At 47.2% G+C, this 24,784-nt stretch overlaps 2 protein-coding genes across 7 annotated transcripts in view; one reads left to right on the forward strand and one right to left on the reverse strand.

The window, feature by feature from the left end:
- The first annotated feature begins 407 nt into the window (after positions 1-407).
- SLC7A6OS (solute carrier family 7 member 6 opposite strand) lies at positions 408-8,918 on the forward strand. Its single transcript, XM_082607300.1, has 5 exons — positions 408-635; positions 775-1,050; positions 6,279-6,482; positions 7,701-7,821; positions 8,573-8,918. The coding sequence occupies exons 1-5, from the start codon at positions 441-443 to the stop codon at positions 8,698-8,700; spliced, it is 924 nt and encodes a 307-aa protein (XP_082463426.1). The 5' UTR covers positions 408-440; the 3' UTR covers positions 8,701-8,918.
- Positions 8,833-24,784, reverse strand: part of SLC7A6 (solute carrier family 7 member 6) — a 38,101-nt gene continuing 22,149 nt past the window's right edge. For 5 of the 6 annotated variants that reach the window (XM_082607286.1, XM_082607287.1, XM_082607288.1 and 2 more), the window contains 9 exons: positions 24,023-24,148; positions 21,774-21,918; positions 20,974-21,097; positions 20,659-20,762; positions 17,383-17,479; positions 13,768-13,917; positions 13,394-13,577; positions 9,152-12,979; positions 8,833-8,920 (listed from right to left, as the gene is read on the reverse strand). In XM_082607286.1, coding sequence (XP_082463412.1) covers positions 12,885-12,979; positions 13,394-13,577; positions 13,768-13,917; positions 17,383-17,479; positions 20,659-20,762; positions 20,974-21,097; positions 21,774-21,918; positions 24,023-24,148 — 1,025 coding nt within the window. In that variant the 3' untranslated portion in view covers positions 8,833-8,920; positions 9,152-12,884. The remainder of the gene's footprint in view (positions 8,921-9,151; positions 12,980-13,393; positions 13,578-13,767; positions 13,918-17,382; positions 17,480-20,658; positions 20,763-20,973; positions 21,098-21,773; positions 21,919-24,022; positions 24,149-24,784) is intronic. The other variant, XM_082607289.1, reaches the window with a different exon arrangement.

A 24,784-nucleotide genomic window follows, 5' to 3' on the forward strand; every position in this document is an offset into this window, starting at 1 on the left:
AGGCCCAGCTAGAAGCAATGACCCGACTGGATGGCAGAGCCAGGGACCGCCTAGAACCCCGCACTACCGCCGGCCCGGGAGCTCTGAGCCGCCCCATACGGACTCTAGAAAGTTCCTCCAGCGTCCCGAAGAGATGAGTACCCCAGTGTCCCAGTACGACCATGCAACATTCCTCCGCCGAAGCCTTGGGCTGAGCACAGGATGCTGGCTGCACCCCACCCTTCAACCGCGACCCCACCTTCCCAACCAGCCCGGCGCCTCACCGGCCAGGAGAACAGCTCCACTCACTTCCGCCGCCACCGCCATCTTGCCGCGGCAGGCGTGCAAAGGCGGGACTTCCTTGGGCGCGCTGAGCGTGCCGGGGGCGGGGCCCGGAAGCAGAACTGGAAAGCTCTTCCGTCGCACCCCGCGCATTCCCATAGTGCTCCACGACAGCTGCTATGGAGGTCGGTATGACAGCGGTCCTCCGCGTGAAGCGGAAACGCAGTGCGGAACCCGCTGAGGCACTTGTCCTTGCTTGTAAACGCCTCTGCTCCAGCGCAGTTGAGTCGGGAGACCAAAAGACGCCTCCGGAGGATCTGGAGAGAGCAGCAGAAAATAATGTCTTCCAGTTGGTGGCCACCGTGCGCTCCCAGGTATAGGGCCGGGAGGGAGCCATTGTGAAAGGGATCTTAGGGCGCAGCTGGGGCGCATCATTTTCCCTAACCATTTCACGAAGCCCTGCTTATGCCGCCCCACACCCTCGCCTTTTCCCCCCCTCCCCGCTCCCCGCAGGAGGAGCCAGTACAGCCGCTCGTGCGAGCCGCCCTGCGCCCGTCCCAGGGCAGCCAGCAGCGTATCCGCCGTCATCTCCGTGCGTCGGCTCGGGAGATCCGGCAGAACGGCCGCTACAAGGTAGTCTCTAGCCGCCGATCCTCGGGAATTCCTTCGGGCGGCTTGCGGTCCGAGGACGCGCCCGGAAGCCCAGAAGCCGCCGAGGACGCAGGCTTCCAGCTGTTGGACCTGGTCCACGAGGAAGGAGACCCAGAGGCCGCCGCGATCTCCTGCAAAGTGAGTACACGCCGGGAGTCGAGCTCTGGGGTTCTCGGGACAGAGAGTACGCAGTTAGCACACAGTTAAGGAGGGTACACATGGCTTCACTTTAGAGATGGATGATCCATCCAGCTTGATGGACATGTTTTACAGGTTAGATTATCCATTCAACAAGTATTTACTCAGCGCCCACTATGTGCCAGGCATGGTTCTTAGGTTCTGTGGATACAGCAGTGAGGACCTAACATTCAGGTAGAGGAGAGAAACATCAAACAAATTCAATGTCAGATGGTGAAATGGGCTGGGGGCGGGGGGAGCGTGCTCCCATTTCAATGTCATTTTCGCTGAGAAAATGACTTTTGAGTAAAGACTTGAATGGCAAGGCACTGCGGATATCTTGGGCAGAGGGATTCCACACTGAGGAGCTCTAAGTGCAAAGACCCTCAAGCCGAATTTGTCTGGTGTTTGCAAGGTCATTGTGCATGGAGCCCAGGGGGATGGGGGAAGATAGTAAGGAATTTGGGGAGAGGATACCTGCTAAACCCTTTCAACTAGGTAGTTGCAAGGATACATTGCCTTTCACCCAGAGATGGGGAATCACTGGAGGATTCTGACCAACGTAAAGATAAAGCAGATGGGAAAACTCATCAAAGGGAGGTTAAAGGACCAGGCCTGGGTAGCATACCAAGTTTGAGGCAGATTTTGGATTAGAATGCAAGTCTTCTCACATTTAATTCAGTGTTACTTTTTTTTTTTTTTTTAGTTTATCTTTGGCTCTGTTGGGTCTGCATTGCTGTGCGTGGGCTTTCTCTAGTTGAGGCGAGTGGGGTCTACTCTTCGTTGCGGTGTGCGGGCTTCTCATTGTGGTGGCTTCTCTTGTTGCAGAGCACGGGCTCTAGGCGGGCAGGCTTCAGTAGTTGTGGCTCGCGGGGTGTAGAGCTCAGGCTCAGTAGTTGTGGCGCACAGGCTTAGTTGTTCCGCGGCATGTGGGATCTTCCTGGACCAGGGATTGAACCCCTCTCCCCTGCATTGGCAGGTGGATTCTCAACCACTGTGCCACCAGGGAAGCCCCCAGTGTTACTTTCTACTAATTACATTTTCTAAGTTAGTTTTGTACCTCACTTCCAAAAAGCAAAGTCAACTACATGCAATAAGACCAAAGAAATAGAAAATTCTCAATCTAAGGTATGCCCCCTCTTGATAAACATTTTTCAAATCTCCTTTTAAGTTTTTGAAGTTCAAAAAATGAAATTTTGGGCTTCCCTGGTGGCGCAGTGGTTAAGAATCCACCTGCCAGTGCTCAATGCTGGGGACACAAGTTCAAACCCTGGTCCGGGAAGATCCCAAATGCTGCAGAGCAACTAAGCTTGTGCACCACAACTACTGAGCCCGTGTGCTGCAACTACTGAAGCCTGCACACCTAGAGCCTGTGCTCTGCAACAAGAGAAGCCACCGCAATGAGAAGCCTGCGCACCGCAACGAAGAGTAGCCCCCACTCGCCGCAACTAGAGAAAGCCCACACACAGCAATGAAGACCCAACACAGCCAAAAATAAAAAATAAATTTATTTTTTAATGAAATTTTTATTCAAAATATATCAAGCAAAAGATATTTAATCACATTCCTATTATACCTGGATAACAATTTGGGCATAATGTCCATAACCACCTCTTTTACCAAAACTAATTCCACACTGCATCATGAGTTACACAGTTTTAAAAGCAAACCAATGTTCAGTGGAATCAAGTCAATTAAATAGCTCATTAAATCATATAAGAAAAACTAGTAGACAAGTTAGGAAGGATATGAACACAGATTTTCCCAAGAATGCAATACAAAATGTAAACACATCAAAAATGTTTGTGCAGAATGATTATTAAAGAACATAAATTTAAACTGAAAGCAAACTTCAGGTTTTATGCCTACTAGACTATCAGGAAAAGGGTTGCCAGTAGCTCTGCTGGCAAGGCTGTGATTAAAATTGTACGACTGTTGTGCTTAAAATTGATGCAAGCCTTTGGGAAAACAGCAGGGCTTTACAGTAATATCAGGCATCCTAAAAATAGATTGGAGCCTAGTATTTTAAAACTATTTTTATTGTTTGGATTCTAAAGCTGTCCAAAAATCTAAAGAGATTTTTTTGTTGTTGGCTGCGTTGGGTCATCGTTGCTGCACGCAGGCTTTCTCTAGTTGCGGTGAGCAGGGGCTACTCTTCCTTGTGGTGCACGGGCTTCTCATTGCGGTGGCGTCTCTTGTTGTGGAGCACGGGCTCTAGGTAGTTGTGGCTCGCCGGCTCTAGAGCGCAGGCGCAGTAGTTGTGGCGCACAGGCTTAGTTGCTCTCCGCAGCATATGGGATCTTCCCAGACCAGGGCTCGGACCCATGTCCCCTGCATTGACAGGCGGATTCTTAACCATTGTACCAGGGAAGTCTCTAAAGAGATTTTAAAATTAGAGCATTTCTCTGCCACATTACAGTGGGTTTCTTCTTAAATTGAAATGATCTCAGTTTTGGGTTGTTGTTTTTTTTTTAAGTTTTTATTTTATTTATTTATTTATCTATTTACTTATTTGGTTGCATGGGGTCTTAGTTGCGGCAGGTGGGCTCCTTAGTTGCGGCACACATGTGAGATCTAGTTCCCCAACCAGGGATCGAACCCAGGCCCCCTGCATTGGGAGCGTGGAGTCTTAACTACTGAGCCACCAGGGAAGTCCCGACATGATCTAAGTTTTTTTTTTTTTTTTTTTTTTTTGCGGTACGCGGGCCTCTCACTGTTGTGGCCTCTCCCGTTGCGGAGCACAGGCTCCGGACGCGCAGGCTCAGCGGCCGTGGCTCACGGGCCCAGCCGCTCCGCGGCATGTGGGATCCTCCCAGACCGGGGCACGAACCCGTGTCCCCTGCAGCGGCAGGCGGACTCTCAACCACTGCACCACCAGGGAAGCCCTGCGCCACCAGGGAAGCCCGATCTAAGTTTTAAACAAAGTATATTTGACAACAAATCTGAAAAATTAAAGGGGAAAAGTTCAGTTCATTTTATTTAGTAATTTCACCCCCAGGATTTATCCCAGGGAGATAATTCAGCAGAAGCAAATAGCTATGGTATTAACAAAAGCAACTATTGGTGTACTAAGTAATTACATGTCAAGTACTGTGTTAGGTACTTTCCCCCCCCACTTTAACTCATTTTATCCTCACAAAAACCATGTAAGGTAGGTACTTTTATTTCCATTTTTCAAATGCAAGAATTGACACATTCATTGCAATGTTGTGTATGGAGGCTAAAAATTATGTCTAAGAAATTGACATGTGCAACTGCTTGGACCATTAAATTGATAACCATGAAGACTGGAAAGATGGGAAAATACTTATTTATGTTTAATAATAGAAAATGCTGTATGTAGCATAATTGAAAATATAGGTAAACATACACAGACTAGACTTTAAAACAATTTTTTAATGAAAATAATATATGTTCATGACAGGAAATTTGAAAAAATAGTAGCAAAATTGAAAGTAAAAGGGCAGGGGCGAAGCACCCATTTTACCCCCATCCCAAAGATAACTGGAGTAAAATTGGTTTATTTCCTTTTGAGTGTAAAACTGGTTTATTTCCTTTTGAGTGTAAAATTCTATGTCTGGCGTTTTTCTGTATTGCTAGTTTTTTTTTTTTTTAATTTTATTTTTGGCTGCATTGGGTCTTCGTTGCTGCACGCGGGCTTTCTCTAGTTGTGGTGAGTGGGGGCTACTTTGGTTGCGGTGCGCGGACTTCTCATTACAGTGGCTTCTCTTGTTGCAGAGCACAGGCTCTAGGCATGCGGGTTTCAGTAGTTGTGGCACACGGGCTCTAGAGCACAGACTCAGTAGTTGTGGCGCATGGGCTTAGTTGCACCGCGGCATGTGGGATCTTCCTGGACCAGGGCTCGAACCCGTGTCCCCTGCATTGGCAGGTGAATTCTTAACCACTGTGCTACCAGGGAAGCCCCTGTTGTTTTGTTTTTTTAATTTATTTATTTATTTATTTTTGGTTGTGTTGGGTCTTCGTTGCTGTGCGTGGGCTTCCCATTGCAGTGGCTTCTCTTGTTGCGAAGCACAGGCTGTAGGTGCGCGGGCTTCAGTAGTTGTGGATTGCGGGCTTTAGAGTTGCAGGCTCAGTAGTTGTGGCGCACGGGCTTAGTTGCTCCGCGGCATGTGGGATCTTCCCGGACCAGGGCTTGAACCCATGTCCCCTGCGTTGGCAGGCAGATTCTTAACCACTGCGCCACCAGGGAAGTCCCTGTATTGCTAGTTTTTGTAAATATTTTAATGGCTGCATAATTTGTTGCACTGAAAGCTGGGGGCTTGTGTGTTGGAACCAGAAGTTTTCTTGTGAGCAGCTTTGAGGTTGGTCAAGAGTCTGCACAAAAACTGACATCTCTAGTTCCTTTTGACTTTGGAGCAAGAAAGAATTAATTCCCTGTAGCCTGTAAATGATGAGAACATTGGTCTCCCTTTATCTGCCCTGGCCATGGGACATCCCCTGCTTCCCCCTGTATGGTGTCTGGTTTGAGATGCAGGGCTTCCAGTGATGAACTTGTCGAGAGTGACTGGCAGCGTGTCCCTCTGGTTTCCAAAGTGACCTGTGCTGCCCTAGACAACACAGCCTCTTGCCACTGGAGCATATCTTACCTGGGCAAGTTCTATTCTGGGGCAATCCATCTCAAACTATCAGAAAAAGGATTATAGGGGAGGCCACTCCTCGTTTGTGATTAAAAGCAGGATGTCAGGGTGAGCAAGCCAAGTGGTGGGTGATGACTGGTGGTAGTCACCAGGGTCCAGGAATTGCCCTTAGGCCCCTATAGGAGGCCACACAAAATGCAGACCCATTTGGGGGTCAACCATAGGGGTGCTGCTGTCGGCCTGTGGATCTCCAAGGGGAGAACATCATACCAAAGGAGCTCAGAGAAGACCTGTAGAAGCAGAGCCTGGGGGCAAGACTAGCCAGCTCTGCTGGCTCTTCCCTTCCTCAGGCCAGTCTTCCCGTGTGCTCTCTTATGTCAGCCAAGCACAAAAGAGCAGGAAGCTATCTTGTAAGCTTCTATCTTAAAAAAAGTACTAAACTGAGAAGAGACTAGTAGGCCATGCGGATAAGAATTTTGAATTCAACATAGAGAACTGCAGGGAGGCTTCCTTCACCGAGGTCTTAGGTTCCTCCTCTTGGGACATCCATGTTTTAAGTTATGCATGTATCATCTGCTGTTCTCTTTACAGACATCTGACCCAGATGTGATCCTCTGCAATTCTGTAGAGTTGATCCGTGAGCGGTTGACTGTATCTGAAGATGGACCAAGAGTTGGGTACCAGGAGGAACAGAAGGACAACTATGTGTATGACATTTACTATTTGGACATGGCCACTCCAGGATGGATTGAGAACATCCTCTCTGTGCAGCCCTACAGCCAAGAGTGGGAGTTGGTAAGGGGGCCCATGAGGCAGGGGCATGAGGTAGCCTCAGTTCATTTTCCAGTCACAGGCTTTGCCTCCCTAGGTTCTACTCCTGATCGCCATTGTTCTTAGTTCTTCTTATCCTTGCTTAAAAGGAAAAATTTATGCTAAATGCCTTTTAGAAACCTGGGTTTAGTGCAGGAATATTTGGGAAAGACAGTCTACATGGATAATTTTTGCTCTTAATGAGTCTCTTACGAGGTTTGCAACCTAGTCTTGTTTATGCAGTTGGCCCTATGTAATTTGCAGGTTCCGTGGGCTCTGCATCCCCAAATTCAACCAACCACAGATCAAAAATATTCCGGTGGGGGTAATTCCAGAAAGTTACAAAAGGCAAAATTTGATTTTGCTGCACACTGGCAACTATTTACATAGTATTTGCGATGTATTAGGTATTACAAGTAATCTAGAGATGATTTAAAGTATATGAGAGGAGTAAAGCAACTATACTCCAATAAAAATTAATTAAAAAAATAAATAAGTAAAAATTTAAAAGAATAAAGTATATGAGAGAATGTGCATGGGCTATATGGAAATACTTAGCCATTTTGTGTAAGGGACCTATGGAAACAAAAGCTTTTTTTTTTTTTAATTGTATCTTAAAGGGTGAAAAACCTTGGATTAAGAAAGCTAACATCCTGACGTTATTAAATTCTAAAATTATTAATGAGAAAAGTTAAGGCCTACCTCTCATCCTCTTATTATGAGAGAAGCACCCTATCCCACACCTGCACTATAACTAGTCTCACAGTCAGGTACCCACCTTGGACTACTGCATAGCCCCCCTCCTTTCTGCATTTCACACTTGGGTTTTGGCTCTAACCTTTGGCATCACCTGTAATCCATCTAATCCCTCTCCTACCTGGCTGGCCTTCAGCAGTTTGAAGATCACTGCCATCACCTGCTCAGAGCTGTCTCTCCTCCGCACCCTGCTGCGTTCCCTTCTGGTGGAGTTCAGATCATCCAACCAGGAAATGTGGTTCCTGGAGCTGGACTCTTGAGTAGGGCTACTGTCTCCCTCTCAGAGCCTAAGGTTACTACAGCCTCTAGCAAACTAACACCTGTGTTTTCTCTTTTTCACACATCACCCTTAAATGACACCTCTCCAAGTTGGTCTGCTGATAGCTTCCTGCAGAGCATAACTTTAGAGGTTTTGACTTATACTCATGTTTCTATTGAGATGTGCAGGTGAATGATGACCAACAACCAGAGGACATTTATGAAGATGAAGATGATGAGAACAGTGAGAATAATTGGCGCAACGAGTACCCAGAGGAGGAGAACAGTGACGGAGATGAAGATTCCAGAGGTAGGTGGTCGCAGCCCTGGTTGGGGAGGGACTGATGGGATCTGGGACTGAGGTGTGAGCAAGGTTGACAGGTGTATCCTAGCTGGTTTTCCTTTTCTGCCCTTTGAGCTCCACCAGCTTGACCACAAGCTTGTGGAGCTGTAGGACATGCAAGGACCAGTGTTCCCAGGGGGGCTGCTGGAGGTATAATGTCAGTTAGGCCTGGATTCAAATCCTTAGTTCTTTCATTGCCTAGCGATGGGCCCTTTCCCTCCTACTCTGAATAGATTGCTGGAGAGGTTTGCCAGTAGGAGTGGGCCCAGGGTTTTCACAAACCAAAGAATTGTTGCATTTACCTTTGCAACAACACAGACGTGGTACCTGGGGGAAGAGGAAGGAAGGATGCTCTGGCACCACAGTTCTTTGACTTTCTTGGTGTTTGATGATGGAGGAACAGTTAATCAAGCTATGGGATATTCTATTGGGGAAGTGGCAAGGAACAAAATTATATTTGCAATATGACTACAACTATAACAAGGGGAAATGAGGGGAAATGAGGGGAAAATGACAAAGCACTCCAATGATAAAGGACTTGGTTTACATGGTAAGAATTTTATTGCTTTTTAAAAAATTGTTCTATATTCTAAATTTTTTTTATTGAGCAAGTATTTTATAATAGGAAACAAAACAGACTTTTTTGAGAAGGGAAGGGGCTTTTGTGGTCATGTAGAAAACCATACAATTAGAGCCCATTCCTGTTATCTCATTCTAGTCTCTGATGATTACAACAGCCTCAGTGAAGAAGGAGACAACAGAGGACCACAGATGTGGAGCAAATACCCTTTGGATGTGCAGAAGGAGTTTGGCTATGACAGCCCCCATGACCTGGATTCAGACTGATGATCCTGTGATATCCATGAGGTTCTACCACAAGCCCCTGAGGGTTCTGTGACTGCAGTGTCAGCCACACTAGTTAACATCCTCTCGGGTTTCCTAGCTTAACACGTGGAAGGAAAAAGCATATCCAACAGCACCATTCCACCATGGTGAAAACTTGCACTAAGGGAGTCCGTCTTTTCTACTATCTGTAGGGCCCCCCTTTGTCTCAGTCAAAACTGACCTTAGGGCCTCCCTGGTGGCGCAGTGGTTGAGAGTCCGCCTGCCGATGCAGGGGATACGGGTTCGTGCCCCGGTCTGGGAGGATCCCATATGCCGCGGAGCGGCTGGGCCCGTGAGCCATGGCCGCTGGGCCTGCGCATCCGGAGCCTGTGCTCCGCAACGGGAGAGGCCACAACAGTGAGAGGCCCGCATACCGCAAAAAGAAAAAAAAAAAAAAAAAAAAAAAACTGACCTTAGAGTCTGGGGGCAGGGGAGATGCTGCGAAAGTGAAGCTTCCTGGCCCAGACATTTTACCTGCATTCCCATTCTCATCCTATGCCAAAGCCAATTAAGGGGAAGAGAGTCTCCCGTTTTGTCAGCACTAAGACTGGGCTTTCCCAGGCCACCTGCCTCCAGTAAAAGGCTGTTTCTTTTGATAGAGGGACTTTACAAGGGTTGCAGTGGGTCCCTTAGGAAAGAAAGTAGAATCTGCCTGAGCCATGAGGGGTTTTAGTTAAAAGCTATCTCTACCTCCCTGCTTCCTGACTCTGATAATGGTTGTAAAGATTGCTAGTTTCCTCTGGCAGTGGTGCCAAGGAACAGGGTATGTATGAATCTCTTTAATAAAAACTAACTTTGAAAAGGGGAGCAAGTAATTCCTTTAAAACCTTTTTAAATCTGACTATCTTATGTGCTTTCCCACCATACTCCCTGATCCCTTTACCCCCCACCAAAAAGGGGGAGGGGTTGGTGAGAAGTTTCAGACACTAAGAACTTAAGGCAAGTGAGGAAAAGCAAAGTACATCCTAAACTTGGCTTTCCATTGAGAAATGTTTAACTAGACACAGCACTCACCAAAAACAAACTACAGTCAACAGGACCAATTTTTTTTTACCAAAACTGGTATCTCTTGTAAGCACACTCTCTTTCCCTATTCCTTTCCAAACCACAAATGCCTTAACTCTGACTGAGTTGGCAATTCTGCAGTGACGAATAGGTTCTATATCTGCACTGTGCAGTAGTAGCCATTAGCCACATATGGCTGTTGAGCACTTGAAATGTGATTAGTGCAACTGAGGAATTGAATTTTTAAATTTTATTTAACTTAACTAGCTACATGTAGCTAGTAGCTACCATACTGGACTGCACAGGTCTAGGGAAACAATATACAGGAACTTTGATTCAAGGTGTGCCCTCTTGACCTGTGGCACAGACTTATTATCATATGGGAAGATAAATTACACGAGGAAATGTCTTCTTCCTGCCAATTCTAAGATTCCATAAGCATCTCTACTTTTCTATCCTACCTGCACCCATTTCACTTTATATTTTTTGTACATCTTTATCTTCTTGTCTACAAGTTGTTAAACCTCCCAAAGTGAGTAATTTCCATGTGTGTGTATACTCGGGCCCTACTGTTGCAGTTATAAAACCAACAAACAGACTTGGTTTCCTAACCTGACTATCCACTAAGGTGCAATTCAGTGCTGCAATAACAGGCAGCAACTTACAGATCTTAATACTAGTCATCTCAGTCTCCTGTAAGCATAGAAACAAAGGATTGAAAACCACTCTGCCATTATAATGTGCTCACTGCTGTTTCTGTACTCATTTACAGTTTGCCAACATTAAAGGGCTGACAGCTTCACAAACTGTACCCACTGCAAAAGGGATTAGCACACCAGGAGAAGGATTGAAGGAGATAAACAACAAAGGCCTTGCAGAAATTAATTCCACTAGGAAGCTTGAGTGCTGTAAGGAGTCTCTGGCATCCCTCCCTTAGAAGGCTTCCTGGGAGAAGTCTGTATCCAGCACAGAGGGGAAGAATGCGGTCACCATCCAGTAATGAGAGGAGGGTGACAGGGCTCACTAAGCAAGTACTAGGGCACCTGGAGTGTGAGGGCCTTGCTTCCCCCTGGAGCCACTGGGAGGCAACAAGTTCCCAAGATCAGCTGGTCATTTACTTCAGTAGAGAAGACTAAAGCCTGGGTCAGGGATCCTTCAAAGACAAGTACAGTCTGCTTGAAGAATTAGCTCCAGAGGATCCCTGGGATAGGTGCCAGATTGGGTCAGACAGGAGTCATGTTTACACAGTCTGGGCAAGTCAGCCTTTGCACAAGGCTCCCTGTTGTCAGGCAAATCCCCAACCCATGACAGTAGGAATGTACTCCCATGTTCTCACAGATGCATACAAGCCCTGAACCAAAGGCAGCTGTGAGCTGCCCTAAATTGCCTTTATTGAGCAAGTGTGACCAAGGTTAGTCCCTTGTCTGCAACTGGGGCCGGTTTGGTGGAGAAGAATGGTCAGAAAGGTAGACTGCCTCATGGTTCCCGTCTTTATCATTGACCAATTTCAAAACCTAAGGACAAGAAGCCCATGGGGCATACCAAGCCAGCAGGTTCTTCTGGGTCCAGGATGACAGTGTCTGAAAGCATCACAGGACAGTTGTCCAATCCAGTGCAGCCATGTGGCCCACGAAGGAACATCCATTAGGGCAAACCTACCCCTTTGGCCAGACCTGGGTGCTAAAGCACAGCCCGAGCACCAGAATTAGTTGCTTCCGATCATGAATCTGCTGATGGAGGTTGAAGCAGCTTTATTTCGAGTCTTCACTGATCTCCACAGAGAGAAAATAGAAGTCTCCAAAGTACCAAGCTTTTCCTGAGACTGCAGCCCCACCAGACCTCAGGCAAGGGGAGGCAGGCAGGAGGAGATGAGTGCATTATCCTGATGATCCACACCAAAGTGGCTCAGTGTAAAAAAAGCCTGGTGTCAGGGACAGAAGAGGAGGAGGATGCAGCCTGGTATGAGGTTTTCAGAAAAATGACCACTTCTAGCACCAAGATGGGCTTGCATGGGTCTGCACAGCAGCCCCTCATACCGGCCCTTACAGAGAGGAACAAGCTACTTGTCACTTTGGGTCCAGGAGATGTTCTCTAAACCATTGACAGCTGAAAGAATTCAAGTGATTTACCTGAATCCTAGGACAGTTTCTGCCCTCTTAGAGTTCATACCAGAAACCCAGGGATATGCTTTTTGTCAACTAGAACAAAGACCTAAGGTCTCAAGTAAAATAAAGGATTATCTTTCAAAGTAGCAGTATTACCAGACCTCTGACTCATGAATTTATTCACCTGTCCTTGTGGAACTTGAGCAAGGTTCTTGTAACATGTGACCTATCTGTATACTGAAGTGTAACTGGTACGTGAGTAAAAAAACCTCTAAAGTTCACCTCTGCAGGTAAGACTCAACAGAAGACTGTGCTAAAACCGAGCAAAACAATCTGTGGTCAGTCTGACCCACCACCACATAGACACCTCTAAAGTCAGAGGGACTTGCTTTGGGATACTTTGAATTTTTAAACACAATCAGCCTACTGCATCCTGTAGATTAATGGACACCAATGCTTTGCTAGAACTGGTGTCCTGGATTAAATAATATCAATAAATAATAGAATACAACTCTCACCAGGGAAGGATTTTGAGCCAGAGGAAGAAATGGTAGCATTTCAGGCCTCTAATGTCAGATGCTTGGACCTGGTCAGAGGAAAACTTCCCATAGAGCAGCCCCTTTGTAGAAACTCCTGGTTCAAACCTCAAATAAATTCAGAAACCACCAGCCACAGCTATTAACCTAGCACTCCCTCTTCCCCCAATGCAGCTCACCAAGTAAGTGTTTGCAAGGGCTGCACCTACTCACCAGGAACAAAACTAAGCAACCATTCCCCTATTCCCCGAGCCCTCCGCCACCACCACCCTCTGAAGTCCCTACCTTCGGGCTGACCCCAGACCCTGAGACCCATAGCTTACCGATGAGAGTGACCACCTGAGCAGGCCATCAGCCCTGAGCCCCCTTATGTAATGTGGGCCAACAGCCCTCCTTGAGTATAAGAGAGTTGGGTCCACACAGTCTTGTCATCTGGACTTCGGTGGCTGTGGCCACAGGTAGCGGCCTTCCAGGCCTCAGGGGATATCACCTCTGGCCTCTACTCAGTTTTCCTCTCAACCTGTCTCTCTTCAGCTACATCTAGCTCAGTCAGGACGCAAAAGCAAAGCTTCTGGGTGACTTTGGTGATAGCACCTAAATGAAAATAGAGAATAGAATTTAGCAAACTGACATTTAGCCACAGCCCCAGTCTGAACACCACAAGGCTGATTAAAAGCATGTGGTTCCCTCCCCACCTGTCCCCTGGGTACCCTGTACCAGGCTCACCCCCAGCAAGCCTCACTGTCCTCCATCCCATGCCCCACCAGAGTCTGATGCATGACTCCTTGTCTTGCTATATGGACTGAACTTTCAGGAGGGAGTGTTTTAACCCCAAAATACAAGTCTAAAGTTGGAATTAAAGTGATCATGTCAAGACCAAAAGGGGCGGCCAGGCTTCCAGCATATCACTAGTATGCGGAAGCTGTTAGCCACCACACCCACCTGTGCATGCGTCTTTGTATACACACACACACAAGGCCAGTGTGTGATAGGCAAAGAGAAGCTCACCAAGGACATTCCGAATAAAGAGTGGTCTCCGGGACTCTGGCAGATAAACACCCAGGAAGTAGATGGGGACCCCAGAGAGGGCAATCCCGATGCCAATGAGGGAATTGATGGTGTCACTGAAGAGGGGCACAACCACCAGAAACAAGGAGCATACGCAGAACACGATGGGAAAAAACAGGCTCAGCTGAAATGAAGGGAGGTGAAATATTAGATAAAGCAGGATGGGGGAACAGGAGAATAGGGTATGGGGAAGAAGTCACCTTGGGGAGATGGCCCACCCCTCCTAGTCTGCCACTAGGGGACAGGAGAATGGGGTATGGGGAAGAAGTCACCTTGGGGAGATGGCCCACCCCTCCTAGCCTAGAGCCACTGACCTTGAGAGGCCGGGGCCGCTCGGGCTCCTTCCAGCGAAGGTAGAGCTGTCCAGCAACAGACAGACCCACAAAGAACCAGTAGCTGAAGCTGAAGTAGTTGATGAGCAGGAAGACATCCTCCACAGTGAGGTAGATGAGTGTCATGGTGCACTGGAGGGGGAGAGGTTGGGGAGAAGTGGGCACTGTCACCACCAAGCCACCCAGGAGACTCACCGTCAAGCAGTCAGCACCAGATCTGCTGACTGCTGACTTAGCTTCACCAGATTACCTCCAGGTCTTTTCAGTGATCCCTTGGCATCAGATAGGTCCATTCTTCGCAATGGCCTTCTCTCCTTCTTTTGGGGGCCCTTCCTGCACTCAATGCCTCCCTTCTTTTTGTAAGCATTTCAGTAACAAGCCAGACTCGGTTCCCCTTCTGATGGCAGACAGTGAGGCCCTCCTCACTGCAATGCAGCAACCTCAACATGAATCACACTGTGCCCTCTGGAGACTGTTATACGTGGGTCCCAACTACCTGGCATACAAGTGGAGGAAATGTCTCCAGAACTATCTCACTGTCCTGGAGCCTTAGAAATGCAGATTAGCAAAATGGAACCATCCCCCTGGGAAGAAGTATGACAGGATTTGTCCTCTGGAACAAAAGAGTTCTAGAAGACAGGAGTCAGGGACTAGAGTCCTGGGACAAGGTTAGATTTGCTTTAACAGCCAAAGCAGTCTTGAGGGAAAAAAACGAAGCTGGAGGAATCAGACTCCCTGACTTCAGACTATACTACAAAGCTATAGTAATCAAGACAATATGGTACTGGCACAAAAACAGAAATATAGATCAATGGAACAGGATAGAAAGCCCAGAGATAAACCCACGCACCTATGGTCAACTAATCTATGACAAAGGAGGCACGGATATACAATGGAGAAAAGACAGTCTCTTCAATAAGTGGTACTGGGAAAACTGGACAGCTACATGTAAAAGAATGAAATTAGAACACTCCCTAACACCATACACAAAAATAAGCTCAAAACGAATTAGAGACCTAAATGAAAGACCAGACACTATAAAACTCTTAGAGGAAAACACAGGAAAAACACTCTGACATAAATCACAGCAAGATCTTTTTTGATCCACCTCCTAGAGTAATGGAAATAAAAACAAAAATAAACAAATGGGACCTAATGAAACTTAAAACCTTTTGCAAAGCAAAGGAAACTACAAACAAGACAAAAAGACAACCCTCAGAATGGGAGAAAATATTTGCAAATGAATCAATGGACAAAGGATTAATCTCCAAAATATATAAACAGCTCATGCAGCTCAATATTAAAAAAACAAACAACCCAATCCAAAAATGGGCAGAAGACCTAAATAGACATTTCTCCAAAGACATACAGATGGCCAAGAAGCACATGAAAAGATGCTCAACATCACTAATTATTAGAGAAATGCAAATCAAAACTACAATGAGGTATCACCTCACACCAGTTAGAATGGGCATCATCAGAAAATCTACAAGCAACAAATGCTGGAGAGGGTGTGGAGAAAAGGGAACCCTCTTGCACTGTTGGTGGGAATGTCAATTGATACAACCACTATGAAGAAGAGTATGGAGGTTCCTTAAAAAACTAAAAATAGAATTACCATATGACCCAGGAATCCCACTACTGGGCATATAGCCAGAGAAAACCATAATTCAAAAAGACACATGCACCCCAATGTTCACTGCAGCACTATTTATGGAAGCAACCTAAATGTCCATCGACAGATGAATGGATAAAGAAGATGTGGTACATATATACAATGGAATATTACTCAGCCATAAAAAGGAATGAAATTGGATCATTTGTAGAGACGTGGACGGATCTAGAGACTGTCATACAGAGTGAAGTAAGTCAGAAAGAGAAAAACAAATATCATATATTAACACATATATGTGGAACCTAGAAAAATGGTACAGATGAACTGGTTTTCAGGGCAGAAACAGAGACACAGATGTAGAGAACAAACGTATGGACACCAAGGGGGCGAAAGTGGCAGGGGGTGTGGGGGGGTGAATTGGGAGATTGGGATTGACATGTATACACTGATGTGGATAAAATGATGACTAATAAGAATCTGTTGTATAAAAAAATAAATAAAATTTAAAAATAAATAAATAAAATAGATCTGCTTTAACTTCAAGAATATGGAGTTCCCCCTACCTGTCTTTTCACCCAAATTATCAACAAAGGATTTAAAATAAGAAGAGCCCATTCTAGAGAGAGAAAAGAGACCCTATAGTAAGAAGCGAAAAGTGGGGTGGAAGGTGATTAATTTACAAGACACGATGTGAGATTGCCCTAAATTTATAAATTCAGTGCTATCCCAATCAATATATTGAGAGGATATTTTGTTATTTTGATAAAATGATACAAAAGTTCATCAAGACAAATAAACAGGTGAGAATTGCGATGAAAATTCCAGGGGGGAGAGGGGAACCGAAGAAGTACCCTCAGCCCCTCTTTAGTTCTCAAATATTCAGTATAAAGCTAAATAAGGAAGCTTGGTGCTGATGCAAGGATGAGGAAGGATGAGTTGAGATGACTGTACATTTAAGGGGCAAATCATGGTACTTGGCACATAAGAAGCACTCTAAAAATTAGCTATTTTTAGATAATAAAAATTTGAAAAATGTGGAAAGGTGGATTATTCAATAAATGATATTTGTACAGCTGGCTAGCCATTTGAGAAAAAAATTAAGTGAATGCCTACCTCACTCCATTCACCAAAATATAAATTCCAGATGAATCCAAAACTTTAAGTAATGAAACCATAAAGGAAAGAACTAAATGACAAGAAAATGAATTATTTTTCAAATCTTGGAGTAAGGCCTTCCTCAGGGTCCCTGTTAGCCTTTACACCTAATAATACCTTAGTGCAAATTAGAAAATGACAGTCCTTCTTCAGGACTCCTTCCATCTGTCAGAATACTTAATAATTTACTGATTTTGTTGAAATAAAACACTTTAATGCCATCTACTATATATAAATCTATGATGCCTATGATATGAACAGAGGCCCCTAGGGTAGCTAGTGTACAACTGGCCTGGCTTTTCTAAATATGATTTAAAAAAAAAAAAAAAGGAGCTAGGAGGAGGAGGAAAAAAGGAAGCCACTGACAGAAAAGATAAATCTTACCAATTCACGTTTATATTCTTTTGTAGTATTTGCCTTCCCTAATATAACTATGCTTTACTTTTATTTTTTTTATTTTTTTATTTTTTTGCGGTATGCGGGCCTCTCACTGTTGTGGCCTCTCCCGTTGCGGAGCACAGGCTCCAGACGCGCAAGCCCAGCGGCCATGGCCCACGGGCCCAGCCACTCGGCGGCACGTGGAATCCTCCCGGTCCGGGGCACGAACCCGCGCCCCCTGCATCGGCAGGCGGACTCCCAACCACTGCGCCACCAGGGAAGCCCTACTTTTATATTTTTAAAAAATTGTAAGAAAAAGGAAGAAATGCTGAGAGGCTCAGGAGGTATCCCAAGAAGCTAGTACACCTCCCCCCAAACAGTCTTCTCATAAAGTTGGCAGGAGTACCACACAGATACGTCCAATCCCCACACTCCCCAGCACAGCTTACATTGAACAATAAAGCAGGGATGGGTGTAAAACGCTCAACGTGGATCATGGATAGAAGGTCCGGGAGGTGGCCCTCACGGGAGCCCACAAAAAACAACCTGGAAGGACAAAAAAAGTGTGTCAGGAGGATCTCTATACTCAGTCATGCAGCCACACTCCTCACTCAGACAAACCAGGCTCAGCTCCAGAAGAAAGCAGGGGGCAGTCTCTCAGGAACCTCCCATGTTCTCTTTGCATGACCAACCCAACCTACCCCCCTTTTACCCACAGATGTCTCCACCATTACCCATGAATGCCCTACCCCACTGTTACCCGCTGACACCCCCAGCCCCTCAGCTATGCAACCCACCATCACCCAATGGATACCTCACCCTGCCATCATCCATTGGCACCCCAATCCACTCCACCAGGGTACCCCACTCTGCCACCCCACACATTTCCTACATAACATAATGGCTTTTTAAAGAAGGGCAGCCAGACTTCTGATGGTCTGCCCTCCATATACCTTCCCTGAGCTCCTGGTATATGAAACGTCAGGGAGAGCCTGGGGCTCAAAGAGACAACCCAAGCTTTCTCTCTGCACCTAATGAGCCCTACTGACTGGGAAACAGAGCAGCAGAGAAATGGAACGCCATCCAGCTAGTCAGCAGCATCACAGAGCACCCAGCACCAGGCTTGGGGGTGGGCTGAGGAACAAAAAGCTTCACAAGAGATGATCACATCTGGACTGGGAAGAAGAGTTGGGGTTTTCCAGAAGGTGAGTGTTGGGTGGAGACACAGCATGGGCAAAGGCAAAGAGGCTTAGAGGCATAAAAGAGTATAGCCTCTTTGAAGGTGGGTGCTAGAATGCCTGTAGTCCCAGGATAAGGTGTGTGAGGAGAGTGCTGGGAAAAACCTGCTTATGAGGCCATGCTGTGGAGTCTGAACAAACACCAAGAACCAGCTGTGGCTCTGAAGTAACAGCCTGACCGGATTTGACACAGAGACTCTGGTAACATCACTGAGGCCAACTAAAGCAGGGAGAGGCTAAGGTATGGGGGGATGGCCAGACATCTGTGACAAGGGCCCATAATAGAAGAGGTCTGAATGAGGATGGACACCCTGGCAGAGGACAAATCTGCTGGTCTTCTGTGTGTGCCCACACATTTGAGCTGGGAGATGAGGGTGGACTCCAAGGGAAAAAATCAAGAGGCTAAGAGGCTGGGAATTCCCTGGCAGTCCAGTGGTCAGGACTCTGCGCTTTCACTGCTGAGGGCCCAGGTCCGATCCCTGGTTGGGGAGCTAAGATCCCACGAGCTGTGTGGTGCATCACCCCCCACAAAAACAAAAAGAGGCCAAAAGGCCAAGTAAGGAGGAATGACAGACCACAACCTCACAGCTGGAGACAAAGCACACATGGGGCACATGTGAAGTTTGAGATACTTATGGGCCATCCAGGTGGAGCCACAGGAGTTGATGGTATCATCTGGAAGGATGTCATAGGGTACGATGTTGAAGTTGGCTCACAAGGCTAATATCCGTACTAAAGTAGAGGAGAAATATGCAGAGGGAATGCTGGAGAGGATGTGAAGGTGAGGCAAAGGTGTCTAGTACAAAGCCGAAGACAGCTGCATGGGTAATAAAGAGAAAGTGAAGAAGGTAACACAGGCAGGAACGGTTGTGCATTATCTTGACATTACTGCAGTTCACTTCATGTGCAGGTCCAGATTCTTACTCTGAGTCCCCTACCCTCACCCTCACCCTCATCCTGTCAATGCCACAAGATAGCTGAGTGAGATTAGAATATACCTACTACCTAAATATTTTGGGACAACTGGCAGAGTCAGTTGGGATGTCCTGGGCCTCAATAAGGGTGAGGCTATGGGAAACATCATCTTTGAGTGGGCAACTTATGAACAGCCACATGGGGTGCAACGTTGGCCACACCAGGCTGAGGTGAGGGAAGATGACACCATACTTTTTTTTTTTTTTTTTTTGGCTGCGCCACACGGCTTGCGGGATCTCAGTTCCCTAATCAGGGATTTAACCTGGGCCACGGCAGTGAAAGCCCAGAATCCTAACCACTAGGCCACCAGGGAACCCCTGACACCATATTCTTTTACAAGGCCTTGATCTCTTTATTACTCTGGTTGCCCTACAGAGGCCCCAAGTACATGGACTGGGGTGTCAAAATTAGTAAGAAGAATGAATAGGACAAAACTATCTCTTTCATTAATTCATTCTCCTATCTGTTCATGTGGCAGATATTTATTGAATGCCTATTACACTCCTGGCCCTGGAGACAGCAACATTTATAGGGTGAGTGGAAGAGAAATCAAGAAAGAAGACTTCCTCTTAGATATCAGAGGGTCACAGAAGCCATGGGAATAGTTTCAGAGGAAGAAGGGTGGTAAATATCACTTGCTTCAAGGGTCCAGTAGGATAAGAACTAAAAGCAGGCTAAGAAGGAAGTCACTGGCACCCTCGACAAGAACATTTTTAAGGTAGTAGAAGCCTACCTATGGGTAGAAAGATGAATGACAGTCAAGATGCAAACCATTTCCTTTAGAAGTATGTCCAATAAGGAAGAGGGGAGATGAGAAACTGTTTTGTGATTTCTCTAAGTGAAGATGAGAGAAGCTTGTGCACAGCTGCCTCCAAATGAACATCCACCAAGGAGAAGGGCCAAGTGATGAAGTGAAGTGCTGAAGTGGGGACGTGCCGGAACCCTGAGACCAGGTAGCAGAATCAGCCTGAAAAGGCAGAACTGGTCCTCTCTATGAAACAACTGGAAGGACAGTGCTCTTACAGGTAAGTCTCTGTGCAGAGAAAAGAGCTGAAGCCTACCTGTCGGTCGCAGTGTTTTCTGTGATGTGAGGGGCAGACTCATCCTGTACCAGTACCCAGTATACAGCAAGTGCTCAATAATCATTTATTACACGAATGAATCCTGGGCCTGCAGCATAATCTGCAGGAGCCTAGAGTCTGGTCCCCAACAGGATCCCTCCTCCAAGCTACTGTCTTCTTCCCCTCTACCTCTTACCAATCTGTCCTCATCTCACATGGAAACGTAAGCGACCAGCACACAAGTGTTGTACAAAGGCAAGGACACACATGCACACATGCATACACAACAGAGTACTAACCACTATACGATCATGGCCACACATGCATACATACACATACACACCCTGCATGTCCGAGAGAGGGCTAAGGGAAAGAAGGGCTCCGATGGATTCACCTAGAGCCTCAGAGAATTAAATACTGGTCTGTTATCGGTGAAGCAGAAACACAGTACCTTGATGAAGCAAAGATAGATGCGTTGAGGCCCCCAAAGCAGGACAGGGCAACAGCAATGGGAATGGTCCAGCTAAACATGCCAAATGTCTGGTCAGCAAATGTCTGGGGACAGAGCACAGAAGGGGCACTCAGCACAGGACACGTTTCCACAGCCTCCTGCACCTCTCAGGACAAATGTCGTCACTGCTGAGCAGCCTGCCCTCTGGCTCAGACCCACCACCTGGCCCGGCAGAGCTGGAGTGGCAGCAGAAACAAAGATCCAGCCGTTCAGTACTATGAGATGACAAGCAGATGGGGGTCCCCACAGACTCACCACGGCCACGGCATCACTGCCAAGGACATCTGAAATGCTCAGCACTGTGTAATAGGCCACATTGGTCAGGATGTAGATGAGTGTCACAATCGGCATAGAAATCCCAATGGCCAGGGGCAAATTTCTGTCAGGACAACAGAAATAGGACTACCTGGAACCAACCTCTCCTTGGGGGTCAAAGTCACCCAGGAATTCCCTGGCCTCTGGATCTTTGAGACTGACTCCTCTTCCCCACGTAGCCTAAGGGAAGTATGCACCCCCCACCCCCACCCCCCGGGCTCTTTCTCCTGAGAGAGAGAGGGAGAGGGGGGGAGACAGAGAGAGAGAGAGAGAGAGAGAGACCCTTCCCCGTGAAGACGGCTCATGATCAATATTTGATCCTCGCCCCAGTGGGACCACTGGGTCCCACTGAAGGAGGAGCACTGTCCTCTAGGGACTGGAGGCCAGGCTGGGAACCTGGCTGCCCAGAATAAGCTTCTGGCTCCCCAGGCTTCAGTGTCAGCACCAGAGTGCAAGGTCTTAACATCTCAGCCCCAGCTGGGTTAGCTGCTGCCCACCGAAGGACCTCTCCTCCAGGAAGGACCCTGGGGATCCTCCAGTGTGAATATGAGGCCAAGGAGGCAGGGGTTTCCCACCTTCACTCACTCCCATCCTCACCCCTAATCCCTCACAGCTGGAGAAGGGGGAACAGGAAGAAGAAGGGATGAGAGACAGAGGGAGGAGGGGAGGGAAGAGGGCAAGCGTGCCCACTATCAGCAGGAGTTCCAGCCAAGTTGGGGAGAGTGAGATCCCACCTTTACCTTTCTGGGTTTTTGATTTCTTCTGTTACAAAATTAAGGGTGTCCCAACCTGAGTAAGAGAAGAGGGCAGAGTAGAGGGCGAGAGAGAGGTCTCCCAAGTCCCAGGAGGAACCCTGAAAGGCATCCTGAAAGTGCTCAGAGTGTCCTGTGGGGGCAAAGGCGGCGGGGCGGGGGGCGTGCAGAGAGGAGAAAGAGGAAGAAGGAGAAGGACAGGAGAGATGGCAGGTGTAAGGAGAAGAGGAAGGAGGGGGGGGCAGCAAGAAAGAGGAAGGGGAGAGGCAAGAAAAGGAGAGAGGAGGAGAGTCAAGGAAAGAAGGGAAAAGCAAGAGGGCAGGGAGAAGAAAACAAAAAACAAAAACAGTTTAATACCAAAAGAACCACCACCAACAGCTCCTCGCACCCCACCCACTCCCTCTGAAGAGTTCATTTTCCTTTAGTAGAACTAGACAATCTCAGAAAAACAAAGGCATTCCTGGCTGCCTTCTGACGTGATAACACCTTTTCCAAAGCCCTAGTGAATTTCCATTTCCTGCAGGAGACCACACGGTAGGCCACAGTTCTTCTTATTTTTAGAAAGAACCCTGTTTCACATAGAGGAGTCATTTTTCATTAACGATTAGATCTTCCTGTGGAACTACCTCTCACGGCCCAGACAGTTCCACAACTTGGTCAGATGGGTTTCTCAGTCTCATGGAGAGAACTCTGTTGCTCTACTCGCAGTGGCTATGGTTGTGTGCGGCAGGACATCACAGGCTTCGAAGGAACTGGGATCTTATTTCTCACTGGGTCTGGGGTAGGCCTGGGCCACCTCCACCTTTGGAGAGGCAGCCTAGACATCTGTCATCCTCCTTGGAGGCCTCCAGACACTGCAGACTTGCAAGCCAAGGGAACAGCACCCAGCTGTCCAGGAGACAGACCTTCTAGACACATTGGAGGTTTTTAATAAGACCCAGACTTCTAAGGAAACCTGCTGTCACCCACTGCAGAAAGCCTAGGCCCATCCCCCAATGTGGCAAAAAGGGCTGGGTGTGCAACAAAGAGGAGGGAAAGTAGAGACTCCTGAACCCCAGGGGTGCCACTCATCATACACAGTAGTTGTTCCCTAGGGCACAGATCCTGGAGGGAGAATTACTCAACTACCCAATTTGACCCCAAGATGTTTCAGAGACTCTAGGAACATCCAGATGGCTGGCTGTATTAACTTGGCACACAGGCACAAAGGTACTGGACCAGCTGCCTAAGATTCACCCAGGGTACTTCTTAAAAACACACCTTTTTCTTTTTTTGTTTTGTCTTGTTTTTTGGCTGCGCCACGCGGCTTGTGGAATATTAGTTCCCTGACCAGGGATTGAACCTGGGCCCTCGGCAGTGAAAGCCAGAATCCTAACCACTAGGCCACCAGGGAATTCCCCAAAACACATCTTTTTGAACACCAAGCCAACCAGAGTTTGATCCAATAGGTCTGAGATTGGAGTCTCAGCTCCTCAGAGGATTGTAAACACAGCCAAGTTTAGAGACAGATGACCCAGAGAACTGTGTTGTCTAATGATTGAGACATCCTTGGCCAAGGGCACCTCAGGACTTCTCTAAGGGGTCAGGGAATATTGGGAGGCCTGTTTCCCTCCCTGTCAGCCTACTCTGATCTGGGAATGAAAAGCTCTCTAAAGCCAACAGGCAGGAAAGTCAGTGCCAACTTCACAATATTTTAATATTTTGCTGAGAGCTGACTTTGGGAGGAAATGCTAAATAAGAGCAAGTTCAGATGAAAAGTAAAGGCTTCAAAATAACCACTCATCTCCAGACCCCATCTCCCTGCCACCCACACACTTCCCACCCCTCTCAAGGAGGGCCAAGCCCTCCTCCCCACTGATTGGCACCCCACTGATTGGCGGTCACAGACCAAAAGCAGGAGCCAGAGCAGGGCTCACTCTATCTCCACTGATTACTTTTATGACCCAATTACAACCCAAGTTTCAAAAGCTCCTAGGCCTTCGGCTGGCTTCTTGCAATGCTCCCCACCACCACAGAGGGAAAGTAGCCCTGAGGGAGGGGCTAACTCATGTCCACTAGACCAAACCAGCCTCGCCCAAGAAGCCCGAGAACAGATTTCCTGTTCTCACTGACACAGTCTAGCGCGTATACAGAAAGAGCTGAGCAGTAAAGCTAACGGAGTCCCCACATCCTCCTCAGGGAATCCAGGGGAACTCCCGGAGTCACCCACCCTCCTTCCGACCTGGGGCCCTTCTTACCCTGGCACAGTTTAACAAGGCCCATGACAATGATGGCAATGAGTGCCAGGACCTTGGCGTAAGTGAATGTGTCCTGCACACGTGTGCCCCACTTGACGTAGGCACAGTTCACAAACGTCAGCAGACCTAGGAAGAAAACCATAAAGTCAGTGGCAGGCTTGAGCTGAGGGCACCGATGCCCAACCTCTCTTTACAAAGCGCATCATTTCTATCCTGTCTGCCTAAGGCAAAGGGGCCGATGGACCGGTCAGAACCAGGAGAACAGGCAAATGGGGGACATCCCCCATCTGCCCCAGCTGAGAGGAAAACATCCCATCACTGTTGACAAGTAATGATACAAAGGCATGCACTACCACATATTCATGCATTCTGACAGCCCGAAACATTTTTGGAAATTCCCCCCAGGCTCAGGAATGGTGAACTTCACCCATTCTTCCCCACTCAGATTCCCAAAGTTTCAAACCACCTGGGGCACAAGACCTCTCCATGGCCACATTAGAGAATGGGGACAAGAGAGGCCCAACAACAAGTAAGGTCAATTTAAATGCAGGTGGCAGGTCACCTAGCAGTTAGGGAGACAATGTTTTGCATGTAATTATTTTTTAAAAAGGCTGTCATGTGCCTGGCAATTTCACATACATTCTCTCAATTAATTCTCACAACCACGAAACAGACATTCCTATTCTCATTTTACAGATGAGAAAACAGGTTGACAGAGGCTAACTACCATTCCCAAGCTTACACAGACCCCCCTGACTCCCC

This window comes from Mesoplodon mirus (genome assembly GCF_964341445.2).
Source record: "Mesoplodon mirus genome assembly, chromosome: 19".
NCBI lineage: Eukaryota > Metazoa > Chordata > Mammalia > Artiodactyla > Ziphiidae > Mesoplodon > Mesoplodon mirus.

Coding starts and splice junctions, on each gene's coding strand:
- SLC7A6OS (XM_082607300.1), top strand. CDS start 441: ATGGAGGTCGGTATGACAGCGGTCCTCCGCGTGAAGCGGAAACGCAGT. Junction 1,051..6,278: donor CCGCCGCGATCTCCTGCAAA/GTGAGTACACGC, acceptor TTCTCTTTACAG/ACATCTGACCCAGATGTGAT. Junction 6,483..7,700: donor ACAGCCAAGAGTGGGAGTTG/GTAAGGGGGCCC, acceptor TGAGATGTGCAG/GTGAATGATGACCAACAACC.